Consider the following 20,252-nt stretch of genomic DNA (forward strand, 5'->3'; position numbering starts at 1 on the left):
GGTGGAACTCCCCTTCTCAGGCCGCCGCAGGACGAAACCAGGCTTCTCAGAAAAGAGCAAATTGGCATGGGACCCGAAACCTTGTCGCCCATCCACTTTTGCCAAGCCAGCGATGATGCCGGGCTTAGCCCAGGCCTGCTTTCAATTTCACCCGGAGAGCTGCATTTCTCTCTCCCAGCTGAGAAATTACACCCACTGTTATAAATGTGACCACGTACTCAACCCCGCCAGACAGCCAGAAGCAGGAGATTCCCCCCCCCCCGCCCCCCGGGGTCGATATCTCATCGCCTCACACGGAAGCGAACTTCTGCTTTTGACAGGTCCCGCGCTGGATTGAGTCCGGCGGCGGCCCCGGAGGCACCAACAAGATGTCCAGGGTGTGGTTTTCAGGAGCTCTCCTGTTCGGTGTTTGGGTGGACGGCGCCACCTGCCACGTGAGGGTACCACGAATGGCAGTTCTTTGGCTCCTGAACCCATCCAGATGGCGAGCGGGAGACAGGCTGGGGTAAGGGAATGGTTTTCTTAACACATTTCACATATTAAAAAATGTATTCAGACAGCTTCCACGCGGCCCCTTAACCTACGTCGATTAATCTGCCCGCTCCCGAAGCAGGCGCAACCAGCCGGCTCGGCGGTGCCAGAGATGGGGCAGGAGGGAGGGCTCGGGCCGCGGCCCCTCCAGCCAGGCGAGCCGTCGGCTCTTCACGGCCCCCCATCCGGCAGGTGGGCTGCGCTCTGGAAAGGGAGCAAGCGGCGCCGGCAGCCTTCTGGCCTGGGGTCCGCCTGCTTTCCCCCCGCCCGGGCGCCTCCTTCCCGCCGCTGCGGCCGTTTCCCGCGGACTCGTGTCGGCGGAGGCTGTGCCGCCCGCCCCCCCGCCTGCCTCCCTGGGCCCCGCCGCGACCCAGTCGGACGCTCGCCTGCGGGCGCCAAGGAGAGCCGCCACGGGGGCCGGAGAGCCTTCGGGCCAGGCGGGGAGGGCCGGTTTGCTCCGGCTGGGGCGCCGCCCCGCCGCGCCCGAGGGAGGCTCTTGAGCCGGCGCTGCCCCGCTGCGGCGCGGAGAAGAGCTGGGCCTGGAGGCGAGCGGGCGGCGCACGGGTGAGTGGCGCGGGCCGGGCGCCGGGGTCTCCTCTGCGCTGGCTCTGCGGAGCCCCCCACCCCCCCGCCGGAGCCTGGGCGCGGGAGGGTCGGGGCGCAAACTGAAAGAGAGGCCGGCCCCGGAGAGCCCCCCACAAGCAGGCGTTTTCCGGGCGCGGGGAGGGAGGCGGCGGGGAAGAAAGGGGCCCTCGCCTCGGGCTCGGTAAGGGCGGGGTGGGGGTGGGGTGGGGGGGCTGCCAGGCTCTGGCTCTGAGGAAGCGGCTGGCCTGGCCACCCAGGACAGCAGCCGGTGCGTAGGCAGCTTTGGCGTGCCACCCTCCTTTCCGCTCTGCACAACCTTTGGGGCATGGCGGCCTCATCCGGCTTCACCCAGCTTTGACCCCCAAAGAGTGGCTGCCCGGAGAAAGGCACCAGGGCAAGCTGCAGATGATGCTGTCCCACCCTGGACGGAGGAGCTGGGGTCTCCAGGAGGAGGCTGCTGGCTCCTGCATCCCCTGGAGAAGATCCAGGAGCAGATTCAAAAAGATCAATCAATCAATCAATCAGGGCTTCTTTTTTTAAAGCTTTGATTTCTTTCCATCTCAGCGCTGTACTTTGTTTCTGGTGCTCTTCATGGATACTATTCCTTGCTAGGACAGAACACAGGGGTGGGTAGCTCAGGATGTTTCGTGTTACTCTGAGGAACTCCTCTCTCAACTCCTGGGACAGAGAGGACTTGTAGGAAGCACCAGTGGAATGGCACAGTTGGGAGAGGGGAAATGAGGCCTCCTTTGCTCACCAGGGAAGTGAATGTGAACTGAGGTGTTTGGTTTTCTCTTTGGGCGGCCACCAGCCAGTAAATGCCAGTCGTGTGTACTATATCAACATGAGCGGATGCTTCTCTGCATCAGCAACCAAAACACCGCTCATGCAATCCACGCAACCACATTGGTGCATCGGGAGTTCAAGGGCAGAGGAAGGGGAGGCTGCCCTCAAATTCCTCTTGTGGAACTGAGCCACACGTGTACACACACATTTAAAGTACACACACATTTCTGTCAAAACTTACTTTGCATGAAATGTAGTTGCCAGCTCTGCTTAGGCACCCCTCCTCCTCCTAGGGAACTTCACCGGTCTGGTTGAAATTATTTTCTGTCCCTCAAAAGGGCTGTGGCATCCCATGCGAAGAACCAACAAAAACAAATCAAAAACCACTCCCCCCTCAACTTTTTCTGGTGTTGACTCTTTTGGTTTTAAAGCTGTCATTAAGTTTGTTATTTTCTACCTAAATGCAGCATGCATAAATAATCCTTGGAAAGACACACATGCTAGAAATAGTGGAACAGACCAGCCTTTTTGGGTAGATTGCTGGAAGCTGCCTTGTACAGAGTCCAGTTGGTGCAGTGACCATCTTTTGCCTTTTTACAACATGTTTTGGTGCAAATCATGGTGCTGCACTTAGGATGTTTTAACAAACTAATTTATTTTTATGCTACCAGTGTTTTATCTTTTATATATCTTAATTGTTGTGATCCACTCTGAGCCTGCTTGTGGGGATAGCGGACTATAAATGTAGTAAATAAATTACCATAATCCAGCAGCTTTATGTATCTCCTGGTGCTTTGGGGTGGGGCTGTGCTAGAGCATGTGCTTGGCGTGCCAGAGGTCCCAGGTTCAATCTCTGGCATCTCTCATTCAAAGGTTCAGGTGGCAGAGATGGGAAAGACCCGTCTCCACTCGCCCGGGACCCTGGAGAGCCGCACAGCAGTCCAGATGGGCCTTGACAAAAGAGTGGTGTGATTGAGTCTAAGGACGTTTCATGTGTCCATGTCTGTCCCTGGGCACAAATGTTGTATTTTGCCATGCAGGTTATATTTTTGGGGCGATGGGTGTTCAGAGTGATGGGAGAGGGCCTGGTTTCCATGCATGTTTAGAGGCTAGAGACTTCTGTTTTCCAGTTTAGGTTCAGCATGAACTATTTTAATTAATACTGGGCCACCAAAAAGGTTTAAAATGGTCAAGCTGTGTTCTGCTATGAGAGAGTATTTTTGATGAAAACGTATCTTTATTGATTGTCAAAGAAAAAAATTATTCTCAAAATGAAATCTAGAGTAAAATCATATCCCTTTGAGAAAATTTCTGAGTGGCAGGCTGAGATTAACATCATCAAATTGAATTTGTTCTTCAACCCTTTGATGTAATCAGCAGCTGGAGGACGGCGTTGCCCTCGCTGTACTCTTTCTGGTGGTGGGGGATGAAATAATGTGTGTGTGTGTGTGTGTGTGTGTGTGGGAGGGAGGCTCATTCCAGAAATACAGCAAGAGTTTATTGGTGGGCCCTTGCAAACTGAAATCGCCTGTACTGATTCCCGTTGAGTCTGATGCCTTGGGGGAGAGAAGGCCATCGTTCATTAGGGACTCCGCTGACCTGTTAAAGGGCAGGCATGGCGAGCCCCAAGGTGGGCTGAGGAAGCATTTAAAAGGATGCAAAGGAGGACCAGGTGGAAATGCATGCCACTATTGGGAGTAGGGAGGTATGCCAATCGAGAGGAAAGCTCTCTGGGGCCCCACAGCATTGTACCATTCATGCCTCCCTTGATGGGAAGGCTCTGTCCTAAGTCTAGCTATTTGCCAGTCCTGTTGTCAGCATCTTTCTCTGATTCCCGCCCCCCCCCCCCATTTTCCCCAGGCTGTGCAGCAATTTGGGAAGTCCCAAGCTTGTCCCTTACTTTCCTTGCTTCCCCTTTATTGCCAAAGAGATACTTTTACTTTCTTGGAGACTCTTTCTTGACCTGCGTCAAGCCTAAAAAATTGACCTTCTCCCTCCTAGTCATCTTTGATTCAGGGCAATGTGCTACAAGACTGTGGGCTACAGTTGACCTTGGCTGACAGAAATCCTTGTGTGTTCTAAGTGAGTTGTGGATGAAGGCGAAGTGAGTGTTAAGCTAAACTGCTAGCAGAAAGAGAATACTGAGGTCTTTGGGAAAGGTTCCAGGATCCCTGAGGATCCCTGCCTACTCTCTCTCCTTCCTCTCAGATTTCTGGGGAGCACCTCAGAAGTAGTTCAAGGGGTGAATACTGGCTTGGCTGTCTGGGGAGGCAGAACACAAGGGACAGACACAGAGAGAGAGAGAGAGATTATCTGCCGGGTAGTTGCATTTAAGCTATATTTTTAACCAGAAGTAGAATATTAAGGACAAGACAAGTTAAGCGATTTGCAATAACCCAGTTGTTTTAAGGGTGCAAGGCGTCAAGGCCGTAGGAGCCAAACTGGCCACATGCTGATAAGCCTGAAGCAAGATCTGACTTTGCAGGAAAGGCTTTTTCCTTTCTCAAGAGAGACTCTGATAAAAATCTATCAACAGAACTTTTGCTCCAAGTGGGTGAAAATAACAGAAAGGAATGCAGCGAAGCTGGTATCGCTTAGCGGGAATCCTCTTGCTGCCCCCAAGTGGTGTCCCCGTAGAGTAGTTTTGGTTGCTATGAGCAGGAGACCGTTGGCTAATAAAGAGTAACACCCACCTAGCAGGAAAGGGTGATCAGCTGCTAAGGGTGCTAGTTGACTTACCTTTGTGCTTTAAAAACTTTTTAAGGAAAGAGAAATAAGTAGTGAAACTCTTGTTTGGAAAACTGACTATATATTATGATGCAGATACTACCCCTGTGTCGTCGCACAATTACCTTCTTGAGTAGCCTCCCCTCCAAAAAATAAAAAAAACACCCATACCCCCTCCTTCCCTGTCAGATTGATAGAATATTGATTGAGCCCTCACGCATACACACACACACACGCATGCCACTTTCCATCCTTGAAATCTCCATTCTGTACAGGTAACATTTCAGATCAAGGCAATTTGGAAATGATTGTAATGCTTGCGATCATTAATAAATAAGTGAAATTCTGCTGATGTTTAACAGAATATCCTTATCATACACAAAGGAATTCTCTAGAATTTCCTTTTGTGATTATCTTGATGAAATACAATGAATTACAACCAACCCTCAATCCGTCGGCAGATGCAGAAAAGCAGCATGTAAATGCCTTTAGTGAATAATAAGATTATCTGTTTCTGCTGAAGTATCTTCCCTTCCTCCCTCGCACCCAGGTCACGTCACAATGAAGGCCTCGATTCAAGCCGTGACCCTCTGGGGGAAGCATTCCCCAACCCACAGCATCTCCGCCATCCTGATCACCGAGGACCAGAGGACAATTGTAACGGGAAGTCAAGAGGGGACCTTATGTCTCTGGAACCTGTCCCCAGAACTAAAGGTGTGTGCTGCTGCAGGCTGCTTTCGCTGGCCCCCTCCCTGCTGCCTTCTCAGGCATTCTCTTGTACCTTCTCTGGCAATGGGGTGCGGGGTGGGGGGGGGCATTTCTTCAGGTACCTCTCACTCCACATTCTCAGCAATGCTGTTTTGAATACCGCTCTGTGCCACAGGTTCAGTGGGGCTCCCCGCATGAGAAACATAGCCTCAGATCTAATAGCCTCGGACCAACCTCTGCAGAGTCCCCTCCTCTCATCCTCATCAAGACAGAGAGCCCAAAACAGCATGGAACACACGCACGCACGCACGCACGCACACACACGCACACACACACACACACACACCCTTGAGTCTGTGTTATGTTGTTTCTGTGGCAGACAGACATGCTGCTTCTTTCTCTGTTTCTCATAACAGCCTTTCCATTGTCACATTGACTTCTTCCTGTTCTAGATTTCATCAAAACAAATCCTGTTGGGTCACACTGCATCTGTGACATGTTTGGCCAAAGCAAGGGACTTTGAGAAGCAGCCATACGTGGCCAGTGCTACTGAGAATGGGTCAGTCTCTTTGTATTTCAGTAGCATAAGCATTACTTTTTATTTCATTGGTGGAAGTGAAAAGATAGAAAAGAGCTGAAGTACTGCTGGCCAGCAGCTTGGTAGTCCACGGCATGCAGAAAGTGAAATCCTTGCTAAAGAGGATAGCCAAGAACATCTGAACAAGCCCCACGGTAAAGTGGTCCAGTTCTGGGGGGGAACCAGTCTAAGGCCTGTGTACTTGGTGATGGGGTGTGTACTGGGTGTGCAGAAGGTCTCAGATTAAATGACCGCCTCTCCGGTTTTAAAAGGCTCAGATTGTAGGTGATATGAAAGAATTCCATTTGGGAACCTGGAGAGATGCTGCCAGTCGCAGCAGCCAAGGTGGACCTTGGCCGAACAGTGGCCTGACTCAGTAGAAGGCAGCTGTGTGTGTTCATGTAATCCATTAGAGAAATAAATTCTGTTGTGGCTCTGTAAGAAATCTCTGAGCCCAGAGCTTAGGAAATGCAACTATTTGTACTGGGTCTCTACCTGTACTTGTTCCTGTTAACGTAAGGTATGCTTATTGGTGCTTATTCCAAGGAAGCCTTGGAAAGGGTAGACATTGGCCAGTAAAGCTGAAGATAATTTGAGTTCCCTTCAGCCAGAGAGCCTCCTCCTAATTTCCATGGTTTCTGCATCTTCCTTCCTCTTCTGCCTTTCTGCCCTATGTTCTGGGCATTTTGCAATTTGAAATAACTGCCTGTAATATCAAAAGCATTGCATACAGGAGGACAGGCTCAGAAAGGAGAGAAGAAGCCAATTCCAGAGCCAGTGTTTAGCGAGCTTTCCTACTAGCTGGATGAAGGAGGAGCCAGTACAGGAGCCCAAAGGCAAGATGGGCTCTGACTCTCCCCTCCTTCTCCAGTGCAATCTGAGCCATGGCTTCCCTTCTCTATTCCCAAGGAAGCCCATAGCAGCATTTTCAAGCTACAGAAGGGTCTTGGCCAGGTGAGGAAGGCAATTCTGCTGCCTTGTGTACTTCTGATGCCATGTGCACGGTGCCAGCTCCTGAGATGGCAGCAAGGCAAGGGCGGGCCGTTCTTTGTGCGGACGTCCAGTCTGCAGGCAGTCACAGCTGGCTGGGAAGGAGGCCTCAGGAAATGTTTCCGGGTTTAGAAAATCAGTCTCTCACTATCTCTTTTTTATGTGTAGGGGTGGGTATGTGTGTATAAGTATATATGTGTATACAATATATAAAAGTAAACTGTGAACAAGGTTTGTTTGCTTTAGTTTTTTTAATGGAGCCACAATTTTAAAAATATTTTTTTATGAACCCGTTGCTCTGCTGCTTCACTTAAGGCATAATACAAGACATGTTCAGTACACTTTAAATAATTTCCACAATTGAATATAACAGTAGAGCCATGGCAAAATTAAAACAAGTCCTGCAGGCGTAGGCCTTCTTTGGCAGTCCTGGACAGTACAGCAGCCAGCCTCTGGAGGGCAGTCTTTCTCCGTCACAGAGGTGGATCAGATCCGAGCCAGGAGGCCGTCTGTTTTAGAACTGGAGGTACTATTCTTTGGAAAACATGCAGTTTCAGTTTAGTAAAACAAAATTGTTTTCTGCTCTTCCAGTAAATGATAGCTCAGGTGACAAATTGACAAGTATAATGGGAGCCGTAGCGGATCTATTGCCTGTTTTGCTCTTGAAGCCAGGCTTTTCCTCTAAGAGTGTAATTTCTGAAACGACAACATAAAAACCCCAGATACTCTCAGCCCTCACAAAGGGTGGCAGCGTTTTCACCTTGGAATCAGCAAGCCGCAGAAAGGATCAGCCCGCACTGAGGCATGACCTGGCAATAACCCAGGCTCTCTTTTGGCAGGGAAATGTGCATTTGGAATGTCACCAGTGGCCAGTGCGTCGAGTACACACAGCTCCCCTTTAGGCATACGGCCATCTGTGTAAGTACAGCACCTGCTTGGTGGGGCTTTTGCAGTCTTCCAAGGGGATCCTCCCAGCATTTGTGAGCCACTAGCAGGTTAGGCCAAGGGTCCTCAGCATTTTTCAAAGCCAGGTCTCCAGAAATGCTACGTGCAGGCTGTTCGGCCTCCCTGCAGGGGAAACAGCACTTAAGACTGCAGCATCCTGGACTCCGGGGCTCTCACAGGTGTACAGCTGGCACTTTTGCTTCTGTGTGGTGCTGCGTGGCTGCAGCTGCTTTGGGGGCCTCTTCTGTGCTGAGTAGCAGAGCTGGGAAGGGCTGCGCTGGGAAACGGTCCAGTGTGGAAGGGACAGCTTTTCCTCTCTTCTCCCTGCCTTTTGGTCTTACAGCTAGCAAGGAGGGAGGGGGGACCCAGCAAGGGTGGCCCACCACCAGAGCATGTGGGCACAGCAGTGGAATGCAGAGGAGCAGGCCCTGTGCATACTGCATTGGAGCACTTCTGCTCTTTCACTCCCACGAGCAGGCAAATACTGCTTCTAAGGTTGGCTTAGGGTCCAGGGATGCAACAGGGAGATATGTACCACTGAGCCAGTCCCACATAGTGGGCCACAAGAGTGGAACTCAGGCAGTGTAAGCCCAGTCCAATCCCACTGGCTTCTCTTGCTGAACTGTGGTGGGTGCATCTTCTGTACTGTGCTAAGCTCTAAGCATTTGGGATTCTTTGAACCTTGTCCATCTAAGCTGCTGCTGCTGCTGCTGTTAAATTTAGAGCAGTACTGCAGTAGCTAACATCGCAGGCATGCGGGTGTTGGGGGCAACGCATTTGATGCAGGAATCAAGTGTATGCTCCATGTCAGCACTGCAGGGAGCACCTCTGATGAGCGTGTGACATTGCCACACTCCCGCTGGAGGTGTCCGTGGTGGCCAGGAGAGTCCAGAATCCCATTACCTGTTCCCCATTTGCCTTTGGATATGAAGTGGAAATGGTTGCAGTTGGGGGTATTTTGCCTCTGGGAAGGGGGGGTGGCTTTCTTGCCAGCCCAGGCTTTGCATTCTGCATATGAGAGTAGAGCAAAAAGGAAACGTATATGGTCTCGTTGCTTAACCTCCTGTGGTGGCTTTCCTTTGGCTAGTATTACCACAGCTCATTCCGGATGACGGGAGACGGCTGGCTTCTGTGTTGTGGCCAATACAATGATGTCCTCCTCATCGATGCCAAAACGCTGACTGTCCTTCATGCCCTGACATCTTCTCAGTCTTCCAACTGGATCAGCTGCATGTGCTTGGTTCACTCCCCGCGGATCCAAGGTATGCTTTGCTGCCTGGGGCCAGAGGAGGGCAGTAGGCAGGCTACAGACAAGTGCTCGGGGGCTCCGTGACAGGTGCGGCCATAACCACTAGAGGGGAAAGGCCTTCTTGGGACCATGGCTAAAGGGGGCCCAGCCAGACTTCCATTCCTGTTCCTCACAGGCTCTCCATTGGCCTCCTCTGCTTCCTCCAGTCCTCCATATTCCTTTCTTTTCTTGGCCATGTCCTCCATCCTCCTTTTCCTTGGCCTCTCAGTTCCTCAAGACTTGGCTTCCCTTTCCTTAGGCAAAGCGAGCGCCCTAGGCGGAAGCCAGTCCTAGAAAGGAGCCCGGTTTCCATTCCGCTGCACTTCTACATGATGCATTTCATCCTTCCTGTTCATGTTAGTGGTTTTGAGTGTACAAACGTGGACTGGATGGCAAGCGAGTGTTGTTAGGCTTGGGCAATTTGTTGGAACCTGATAGAAGTGCAAAATCAAAAAGAGTCCAGTAGCACCTTTAAGACTAACCAATTTTATTTTATTGTAGCATAAGCTTTCGAGAATCAAGTTCTCTTCATCAGTCGCTCAGGGTATAGCTCAGGCGGGGGTTGCCTTTCTGCTTGGAAGGGGTGCTTCTTGTTGGGAGTGGAGGCAGGAGCAAAGGGGGTGTGGAGCGTTACAGGCACCAGTTCCCTGCTTAGAGCTGGTCGGAATCTGAGCTCTGCCCCCTCCCCCTCCCGTTCTCTTCGGCTCCAGTTACGCCGCTCTGCTAAGCGCATCTCTGCTTGCTGCTTTCCCACAGAGGACTCCTTAATCGCTGTATCTGCTTCCGGAGACCTCAAAGTCTGGGATTTGTCCTCCTCGGTCAGCAGGATCCAGGTAAGGGCTTGCCAAGCCCATCTGCAGGACAGCCACGCTTTCCTGGAAGGAAATTCAGGCCACACTAGTTGTGCTGTTGGGAAATCTGCCTCTGTCAGCTTCCAAAGCGAAAACAGCAAGGGGGGGCAGGATTCATACTGGGGCTTTCGTCAGCCCCTTACAGCTGGCATTTGCCTCAGGGAAGCAAAATCCCGCAAGTACTTGTCAGATAGGCATTTCCCCAGTGGGGCAATCGGCGCTGGGGATGGGGGGCGTTTGACACATCCGCAAAAGATGAGGGAAACCCTAACTCTCTTCCTGTACACGCCTGCTGCTTTTCTTGCTTCTTGTCCTTGGCTTCTGCATTCATTTCATACATTGTAACACCTTAGGCAAATTTGCTGATTTTTTAACGGAATGCTTTGCTTTTATTTTGAACGAAGCCATTTAAACTTTTACAGAATGTTGTGTTATTTGTGATGAGCAAAAAGGTGGCAGGAGGAGGAGGAAGGCAGTCCAGGGCAGCCTGCGGCTTGAGGAATACCCTTGGTCCAAAGACGCCAAGAAGGACTGAGCTGCTCTGAGCCCTGTAGAACTGGGAGACTCTGGCCGGTCTTTCCCCTTTGGTAGTTTCCTAACAATGAAGGCAACTTCTGACTCTGGCTGACATCTTACCCTTCCAGGAAATGAGGTGGCCATTTGTACAAGCACGGCCCTTGTAGAGCAAAGAAGCAAAGCCAGCACTGCAAGTGCACTAGGAGGGAAGCGAGCCTACTGAGAAGCCAGCCATCTCCTACCTAAAAGAACATGCGTGTTGTGTTCACTTTGCCCCCAGACTCATGGGTATTCCAAGCTTTGTTGATCCACAATCATGTCTAAAGTCTTGAGCATCTCCTCCTGAAGCCAGAGAACCTGAATAGGCTAGCCCTTTTGTATGGAGATAATTCCACAAGGAGGGGCTACAACCAAGCAGGCCCTGCCTCTAAGTTCTGGGGGAGGGGCTTGGAACAAGGCCTTCCCTAAAGTCCTGAGCACATGGGGAGGTTCAGAAGGAAGAAGGCAGCCTTAGCATGTCTTGCACCCTGTAGAAGCACCATCACAGTATGTCCTCTGCCAGGTCAGGCATTTTGAGAACCAAGCCATGCCTGGGACAATAGAAAAGGACCTTTGGTATGGAGCTTCCAGTCTTCTCACTGCTGCCCAACTCTTCCCTCTCCCCACTGTGTGCCATCTCTCTCTCAACACTGTGCCAACAGAAATAAGAGCAGCTTTTCAGGGGGTGTCTCAGGTGGTGGGAGCCCCAGTCTGAATCCAGTGGCTCAAGGCAGCCTGGTTTTTTTGTACTGGTTCAAGAAGAAATCATTTTTTGCCTCCAAATTGAAATTGCCTTTGGGGATCTTTCCATCTCATGGCATAAGGCCCGCGTCCAGCTGACTCTCCTGCTTGGGCCCTTAATTCTGTCACCTTGGGAGAATTTCGGATTCTTGCCTTGCGCGTTTTTCAGGGGGATGCAGGGAAGCCTCTAGGACATCCTGAGGGTGACGGGTGGCCCTTACATGGTTCTGGCACTGCAGGGCCCTTCTTCCTTTTCCCGTTTTCCCGTTTAGGAGAAGCAGTGTGTTGCAGAGAGGGAATCCAAGTCCCTGGGCTGTGCTTCCTGCCACACCGTCAGATTTTGCACCTACACCGGAAGGCTGCTCTTGGTTGTGCTTCCCAGCTGCTGGAAGGTACGGGCTACAGCTTCAGGCAGGCCATGCTGCTCCTTTGTACAGAGCATCCACATGTCGGGAGGAGGCCAAGCCAGTCAGAGAGGATCTGCTTTGACTGGCCATTCAGCCCTTGGGCAGCTTATGACGCCAAGCAAATAATATTGTTCAGGGGGAAACTGCTCATCAGCTTGAAAATGGCAAGAATGCTAAGGCTGCGAGAAAACCGTCAGGAACAAAATTTACAATCTATATATGATGTTCACTTTGACTTTTCTGGTGTCAAATGCAGCCACTCTTACATAGTTTAATTTCAGTAAAGATCAAATGTTGTTATTTGTCAAACTCAACAAATACTATGGCTTAACTCCGTCATTTTGTTTCTTGAACCAGAAACAGAAGGTGGGTGTAGCCTTTTCTCATTTGGCCAGATTCAGTACTGTTCCAAAACCAAGATCCAAAGAGCCCGGCCACTCCTCCTCCACGGTTTCTAGAGCAAGAGATAGTCTGGCAGAGAAGCTCTGATGCGTGCGTAACACTCTGTAGCCTGAAAGATTCAGCTGCCCTCCTGCATTCTGTAGAGAGAGCAAGAGAGGAACCCCACACCTCCCATTTGGCAAGTAGGAGCTACTTCCACAACCCCAATAGGGCTCTGGATCTGGGAGATGATGATGGTTGAGCAATAGTCGGGCTCTGCGTTATACACCCCAAACTTTCCTTTTTTGCCTCGAGACAAAATTAATTTCTTCTTTTTGAGCCTTTGCCCATATAAATTGGATTTGGACTGTTACTATGATTCTGTATTATTTTGTTTGTTTCTTTCCCTTTCCCGAGTAGGCGGGATAGAAGTATTATTCTTATTAACCATAGTCAATAGCCAAGATTGGCACCTGTGTGTCTCTTTTGCTGAGTGATCTTTGCGACTCCAGGTGTACGATTACTGTGATTTTTCCTTGCTGTGGACTGAATCTAGCCCCAGCGGCCAGTACTGGGCCGGGGGAGAAGTCCTCGCAGCGCACCGGCTGGTCCTTTGGACAGAGGCAGGCCAAGGGTACATCTACCAGCTGCTGAACAGGTGGGTGTCTTTGGGAACTTTGGGGCACCAGCTGGACTTTGAGAAGTGATTGTGGGAAATCCCTCCATGTTTCCAGAGACGCATGTGGAACAAACCCACTTTGGCATAAGAGGCTTTGGTCACGGCCTGACAGCCACTGGCCTTTGTATAGCCTGGTGAGGGTTGGGGCGGGGGGTGAGAGTAGCTATGTCAAACATGAGCAGCTGGCACCAGAGCTCTGCAAAGGAAGGGTCTGCAGCTACTTTTCAGCGAACATTGAGATCTTGGGCGCTCCCTGCTTGACACAGAGGGGCTTTTCCAATATCCAGTCCCTTTCCCCCCCCCCCTCTCCTTTTATTTATCTAGTGGCCTTTCATGGAGCAAACAGCCGTCAGATGGAAGAGTGCTCAAAGAAACCGTCTATCCTGTTTTACTTTGTTCCACAGCTGTGGGATGTAACAAGGTAACCTCCCTGCTTCCTTGGCTGCTGACTACAGCAATCCCTGGCAGGCCAAGGCAGTTCAATGCAGGTGTAGTTCAGCACCTGTGGATGGGCTTTCAGAAGCAACGTGAAAGCTTCCCTTTATGTTTCCTGTAAATGGAATGAATGAGCAGTGCTGAGCACAGGGTGCCTCCTTTTTAAGAAGGGCTGTCAGGATGAAGAACTACGGAGTCAACAGTCTGGCTCCTTGTAGTATTGCTCCTTAGAGAGAGAGTTACTGAACTACCCCCTTGCTTATTAAGATCAGCAAGTAGACCCATGTTGTGTGTCTCAACATAAAAGGTTAGATCAACTGTGTGTAGGAGCATGGCCTTTTCTGTGGTGGTCCCCATAGTGAATCTGCATAACCCTCACATCTCTGAAAAACATGTAAAGGACTGCCTTTTGACTCACTTTGCAGTATGCTGTTATTTAATCTGCTGCTGTGTATTTTTGTTATGCTATGTTTTTAATTTGTAAGCTACTGTAATACTGTACAAAAGTGAGGGTACAAATCATTTAAATTATCAGAGCGAAAAACATAAATGACTGAATCTCAGTATCTGGTTTAAAGTTATACTGAATCAAAGCCCAAACTTCATTTCCTGTGTTCTGGTCAATGGGACACCTCCCCAGTGTCCCAGTCTCTAGTAGAAACTCACCTGAAGTGCCCCCCCCCCCATTTTTCTTCCTCAGCCAGTCCTGTTGTGGGGATGGCTGCCTTTTTTGCCCTGATTTGCCCGTTTGATGTAGTTTAGAGGAGCTGAAGGCTGCCGCAGCCAGGTTTGCTGTTCTGAACTGTCTCCAGATGGCTGCAGCTGCTTCTACTGCTATTTTGAAATCAGCCATTTCATTTAGTGTTTGTGCATTTCTTCCTTTGACAGAGTTTCTCTTATGTGATGGGCTTCATGAATGAAAGAAAGGAACCTTTTTATAAGATCCTTTATTCTGGAGATGCTTCTGGGAGAATCACTGTGTGGCATATTCCGGACGTGCCAGTTTCAACTCTTGATGGTTCTCCAAAAGGTTAGGACATCTTCCCTTCCAGTGTTTCAAAGAAGTAGAAAAGGGTTCTGGAAGCAGTGACCCGGGGGTTAGACGCCCTCCCTTCTGGATCTAGTCGAAGAGAGGCAAGAGGACTTGCAAGTTGGCAAACATGATAGAGAAAAGAAAATACATTCTCTGCTGCATTTGCAAATGCTGTTTGTAACTAGATTGGGAATTCTTTTAGGGTGCTTGAATCCAACAAAAAACTGCCTGCTAGTGTAAGTTCTGGAAGAGACGATTTTCTTGGTCATAACAAGGCTCGCTTTAAAAGCCATATCAGACCAGAAGACCAAGTTCCTTTTGTAATCCTGGCCTTTTACTTACAGGATGCCATTAGTTTCAGGTGGGAAGCCACGTTGGTCTGCAGTAGATGAGCAAGGTTTGAATCCCGTGGCACCTTAAAGACCAATGGAGAGTTTCCAGAGTATAAGCTTTCGAGAGTCAAGCTCCCTTCGAGAGTAGGAACAAAGATCTCAGTATTTTTACCCAGTCGGAAGGTGGGAGGGGTGTTGCAAAGAAGAAAGATAGGATGTGAAGGTACAATGTGAAATGTAATTAGCTTGATTGAAGCAGGGGAGGAAATACCACTAGATGAGTCAACCCTGCATTGGGCAGAATATCAGCCTGGTACTTTCCTATGGGCTTCATGCTCTTGCCTGATTGGTTTTCCTCCCCAGAGATTCCAATAGCAGCCTCCTGGACTCTTCAGGATCACTTTGATGCTCACGGCTCTGTGGCTGAAGGCATCCTTGGGCACCTTTGTGTGGCTGGCCAGGGGGGCAGCTGTGCTCTCAGCATTTCCATATACATCCCCAGCCTTGACAAGCTGGTGTGTGGATGTGAAGATGGGAGGGTTTTCATTGTTCCGGCTTTGCAGGCTCTCAAAACCAGACTGTTAGAAGACACCTCTCTGCTGAAAGGTGAGTGGGCAGCTCTGCTGAATCTCAATGATTGACAGTTTTGTTTGCGGCTGCATGCTAACAAAGCCAAGCTGTTTGTGTGCATGTGTGGGGGGGGGCGGGGTTTCATGTATGCATGCATGTGTGTGTTTGCTGTAGAAGTCTCTCAAGACTTTCTCTTGGGGACATACATACCTGATAAAGTAAGTGGTGACTCATGAAAGCACGTTTTGAATGTTGTTAGTCTTTAAGGTGCCCCTGGGACTTTGTTTATTAAGGAAATTTGCCTTGGCAAATCTAGATCTGTAATCCAGAACAAGGACTTTGCTAGTTTTTCTTAAATTATCAGAAAGGTGAATGGTCCACTGAGTATTCTGTAAGTGAGCAAGCTGTCCTGTGAATCAAAATACCATGCCAAATATATGGTGTCCTGAAATATACAGCTCTAGCTTTGAAAATAGCATGTGCAGGTTTTAAGAACTTTCACCAGGAATTAATCTGGTTGGCACGATGGATGGTGTCATCTGTTCTGGGAAACACGTAGATGTGTGTAGCAGACAGTCCGTGGGTGCCCAGGATGAGGTGGTGTTTCTGTGTCTGTCATGCACAGGGATGTCCGGAAAGTGGACATGCTGTGTGGACTGTTCTGGGCTTCGTGAGGGGATGTTGTTGAAGGGCCTGGAGCAGTCTCTCAAGGGAACGCACACTCCTGGGACAATACCATGTCCTGCTCTGGTTCCCTGTGATCAGAACTTCTCAGTTGCCAGTGCAGAACCTTATCGGTTTATGAAACTGTATGTTCATAGTCTGTGTGAACAAGAGGCCCTGTTGGATAGCCAGCACTGCCTGGGCTGAGGAGGCCATCTCCCACATTGGGCGGTGGTCTCAGCACCTCGCTGTCTTTTCTTTTCTCTAGACACACTGCCTCACAGGATCCTCACCGGCCACAGCAGCAGGGTTACTGCTTTACTCTACCTCCGCGGCTGGTCTGCCCGCTTCGATCCAAGCTGGCTGGTGTCAGGCAGCCAGGATTCTTATGTGATCTGGTGGGACATGTTTACAGGAGAGATTTTACATCAGTTCTCTCTGCAGGCTGGTCCGGTCACAGATCTGCTGCTGTCTTCAGATAACTACAGAGTGAGTAAACAGCAACAGCACATTGGGAGGGAGCCCAAAGCTCAGTGGTAGGTTTCTGCTTTGAGCACAGAAGGGTTCAGGCTCTCGCATATCCAGATAAAAATAAGGATCAGTTTGTGGGCGATGTGGAGGATGCAGGACTGGGACGCTGGAGAACTGCTGCCGGTCCGAGTAGACAAGGCTGGCCGTGACAGACCAAGGGGCTGTGGCTCTGTTGACGGCAGATTCGGGCCTTCAGAGAGGTCAGGATGGTTTTCTGGTCCCTTCAGAGGGCAACTGTGGGGCTCAAAAGGAGCCTGCGGTACCTTAAAGACGAACAACGTTTTGCCCCTGGGCTTCTGTTTTATTTTGCTGCAATATAGACTGACACAGCTACCCCTCTGCAGTTTTCAGAAGGAGGTGACGTGGCTTCTTGGCACTGGAGCAAGGGGGCAGGGAGGGGGAGGTGGTCTTACTTGGAGCACAGAGTTCTGCTTTGCTGGCTTGTGAGACCCCCGGCCCAGTCAGTCAAAACATGTTGCCTTCCCTCCAAATGCAACCACTTGGTTCCTTCTTTGTGCCAAGCAGGGTGGCCTGAGCATTCTTGAGGGGTCTTTATCTGAGTTGCTGCCTCAGTCTGGCCTCACATGGTTGACTGGGGACGTGAGGCCAGTTGCTGCACAGGGCAAGAGAGGATCTCGAGGGCCTTTAATTTGAAAAGCCATCATCTTTGCTCTTGAACCCTAGTCCATGGTCAGCCTTTGAGCCCCTGGCGGGCCAGCACAAAGATCCTTGTGCCAACACAGACCAGCAGTGGCCTATGTGATCCGTTGGAGCCCCAGATGCTTGCCCTTTACCCTTCCTCCTGGTGGCAGCCCCTCTGTGTCTGGGTCTGTGTTCTGAGCCCCTGGGTCAGAAATTGGTCCTAGGAAAGGAGCAGGCTAAACATTAGGAAGAGCTTCCTGGCAGCTGGAGCGGTCCCTCAGTGGAACAGGCTTCCTCGGGAGGTGGTGGGCTCTCCTCCTTTGGAGGTTTTTAAACAGAGGATGGATGGCCATCTGACAGCAAGGCTGATTCTATAACTCAGTATGAATTGAGGCAGATTATGAGAGGGAGGGCAGGAAGGGATGAGCCGGTGCTCGGCTCTCGTGGCCCTTTCTTACAGGCCCAGGGTAATGCTGATCTTGCCCCTTGGAGGTCAGGAAGGAATTTTCCTCCAGGCCAGATCGGCCCAGGGATCCGGGAGGTTTTTAGCCTTCCTCTGGACATAGAGGAGGAGTCACTGGGGGAGTGGGGGTGGTGGTCACTGTGAATTTCCTGTGTTGTCCAGGAAGTTGGACTAGATGACCCTTGGGTACCTTCCAGCTCTATGTTGCTGTGTTCCTAGCAGTGCATCCCTGTGCCCACAGACTTCAGTGCAGGATTGCATTATAAATAAGCAAAACCTGGGCATGGGAATCAATCGTTCTGTGCGATGCTTGCGGTTCAGGTTTCTTATGACAATTACTTTATGATAATTGTGTTAGCCTCCCTCTTCTAAAGTTTAGTTTCCAACGTATGAGGATGCATCTCTCTCTCTCTCTCTCTCTCTCTCTCTCTCTCTCTCTCTCTCCCTCCCAGTGATATTAACACCTTCCTTCATTTTAAATTCCTTTTGCAGAGTGAATTGAGATGGTGGGACAGGTCTTTCCCCCTGTGTGGTGTGGTGTGGTGGTTTGGGGCCTGAGTCAGGAGTCTGTTAGTGGTCAGATTTTCACGATATTAAGAAGGCTTATGAATATGGCAATATCAGAAATGCTGCTTAAGCCAGGCAGAAAAATAGAAGCCAGATCCTGGTCGGGAGATGGAAAATTACTAGTGTGTGAGATGCCAGGCGAGACCAGCTTTCAGCCCCCATGTCCCAGAGATGTGCAAAGATCCTGAGACAATCGAGTCTTCCCAGAGTTCCTGAACTAATCACTTCAATACACCCTAACCCCAATATTCCCTTATCCGCTCTCCCATTTTCAGGTGATTCAGTGCTCTGATAGCCTTACCCACCCATTCATCACGGATCGTCAGTTTTGCCAAGGAAGGCTTTACCAAACCTTCCCAGTTTTGTTGTCTCCCCAGCTTACTGTCCCACCCTGGAGACAGCCTTCTAGTTCTTTGTCTCAACCCAGAGACAACCATTAAGGCATTTGGGGGGGGGGGGCAGAAGACGTAATCTTGCCCCAGGGTAAGTTCTACAGTATAACTGGACTGCCCCTCCGCCACAGCTGTGTGCCTGCGTTTGGATCCAGCATCCACCCTCAGACTTCTGTCTGAGCTCTTCCACACTGACAGGCTGGTCGCTCAGCGCTCTCTCTCTCTCCCGGATGCCCCTCTTCTGGATGGCAACTATTAACCAGTCCCTTAAACTGTATCCAGCTTTCCTCACTGCTTTCCAGTTGGTTCTGTGTGTGTGCTGTGTGCTTTTGTGTGCTGTTGATCTTTATTTTCAATAAAAAAAAACCCTTTCGATTGAACATCTGCCTCGTTATTGAAAGAGTTCTCTAGCAGGAACATTCCTTGTATACGTAGGTAGAGAAGATCTTGCAGATACTCCCTCTCGCTGCTTCTCCTTGCACACTAATTCCCCCAACCCACAAGGAGACCCTCCATTTTGGCTAACAAATCCATTGTTCATTGAACAGAATTGCACATTTTCCCTTCCTTGACGTTTTCAGAGGCACTAGGCGGGTACCTGCTGGGGGTGCTTTGCATAGAGGTGAACCTGTCTTGAGGAGGGCAGAACTAGTTATCTGGTTCTGGACAGTACTAATGATGTGCAATGAAACTGACACTCAGCGTACGGTACGTGTGATCATTCCTTTGCCTGTGGGCTCTGTGTACACAGGTGAGGGTTTTAGCCCGATGTCATGTTGTCATTCCCTTGCAGAGGCCTTGTGAGGTTAGTCTGAAGGGCAGACTCTTGGCTGGAGGCGCTCTGCTCTTCCTAAGGGCCAGAACAGCATGCATGCATGCATGCATTCAGAAGTGGTCTTGGCCATCCTTAGGTGATGGCTGAAGAGTCCAAGCATGCGCTTTCCCCCAGGAGAACATAAGTTCTGCTGTGAGCTTGGCACGTCCAATCATCCCTCCTTCCTTGCATTACAAAAGAAGGTTAGGGTGGGGGAGAGTGACCGGCTCCATCCATTGTCACCCAGCAGGCTTCACGGCAGAGCAGGGGTTTCTCTGTCCATTCTGAGTCCAACATTCTAACCCCCGTGCCTTGTTGGCTGTCTGTTCTTGCAGTTCAAAGGCCAGAGGATTGTGTGTTGCCTGTGCAGTGACCACTCAGTGGCACTGCTGCACTTACAAGAGCGAGCGTGCATCTTGCATGCCAGAAAACATCTTTTCCCTGTGAGAATGCTCCGATGGCACCCACTGGAAAATCTGTTGATTGTTTTATGTGAAAATGATTCCGTTTCTGTTTGGGACATTGAGACAGGTATATACCAAAAGACTTCTCTTTGCCTATTACCTTTGCTCTTGTTTATCTTGTTGATTCTGCAAGGTCCCTGTGAGTATTACGCACTTAATTTTTTTCCCCAAAAGCTAAACTGAGAGGATAGACCACTGGTAAGTTATTTTAGCTTCTGACTTGTATATCATCAGCTGACCTGTGCCACTGGTGAAGTGGCTTTGTCTTTGAAGAAGGCCTCTTTGGAAGCAGCATCGCACATGCACGCACCACAGCATCCATCCTCTTAGCAGGACTTTCTTCCCAAGTCCTGTGGCTGAGCCGGTCACAGGCCAAGTGTGCAGTCCAGAGGGCAAGGCTGGAGGCCGCCCTTCTGCTGCCCAAGTGGGTTACCTTTGGAACCTGGAAACCTCTCTCCCTCTCTCCACTTCCTGCCTTCACTGGCCAGTGGAATTAATACGTTTTGTTCTGATGGCAAAGCTGACATTAATTTAGAGAGGTGTAAAATCCCGTTATGAAGCAATTAGACATTCACTGGGCATTCAGGTCACTTGC

The 20,252-nt window shown here is 50.1% G+C and overlaps 1 protein-coding gene across 1 annotated transcript in view; it reads left to right on the plus strand.

Annotated features, from left to right (window-relative positions):
* Nucleotides 1-1,031: 1,031 nt before the first annotated feature.
* Nucleotides 1,032-20,252, plus strand: part of WDR72 (WD repeat domain 72) — a 48,114-nt gene continuing 28,893 nt past the window's right edge. Inside the window, exons 1-13 of the mRNA XM_055003034.1 lie at nucleotides 1,032-1,095; nucleotides 5,180-5,343; nucleotides 5,790-5,896; nucleotides 7,744-7,822; nucleotides 8,937-9,111; nucleotides 9,894-9,970; nucleotides 11,557-11,676; nucleotides 12,585-12,730; nucleotides 13,076-13,172; nucleotides 14,075-14,216; nucleotides 14,915-15,157; nucleotides 16,053-16,273; nucleotides 19,529-19,724. Coding sequence (XP_054859009.1) covers nucleotides 5,191-5,343; nucleotides 5,790-5,896; nucleotides 7,744-7,822; nucleotides 8,937-9,111; nucleotides 9,894-9,970; nucleotides 11,557-11,676; nucleotides 12,585-12,730; nucleotides 13,076-13,172; nucleotides 14,075-14,216; nucleotides 14,915-15,157; nucleotides 16,053-16,273; nucleotides 19,529-19,724 — 1,756 coding nt within the window. The 5' untranslated portion in view covers nucleotides 1,032-1,095; nucleotides 5,180-5,190. The remainder of the gene's footprint in view (nucleotides 1,096-5,179; nucleotides 5,344-5,789; nucleotides 5,897-7,743; nucleotides 7,823-8,936; nucleotides 9,112-9,893; nucleotides 9,971-11,556; nucleotides 11,677-12,584; nucleotides 12,731-13,075; nucleotides 13,173-14,074; nucleotides 14,217-14,914; nucleotides 15,158-16,052; nucleotides 16,274-19,528; nucleotides 19,725-20,252) is intronic.

The sequence above is a fragment of the Eublepharis macularius genome, chromosome 18 (assembly GCF_028583425.1).
Source record: "Eublepharis macularius isolate TG4126 chromosome 18, MPM_Emac_v1.0, whole genome shotgun sequence".
NCBI lineage: Eukaryota > Metazoa > Chordata > Lepidosauria > Squamata > Eublepharidae > Eublepharis > Eublepharis macularius.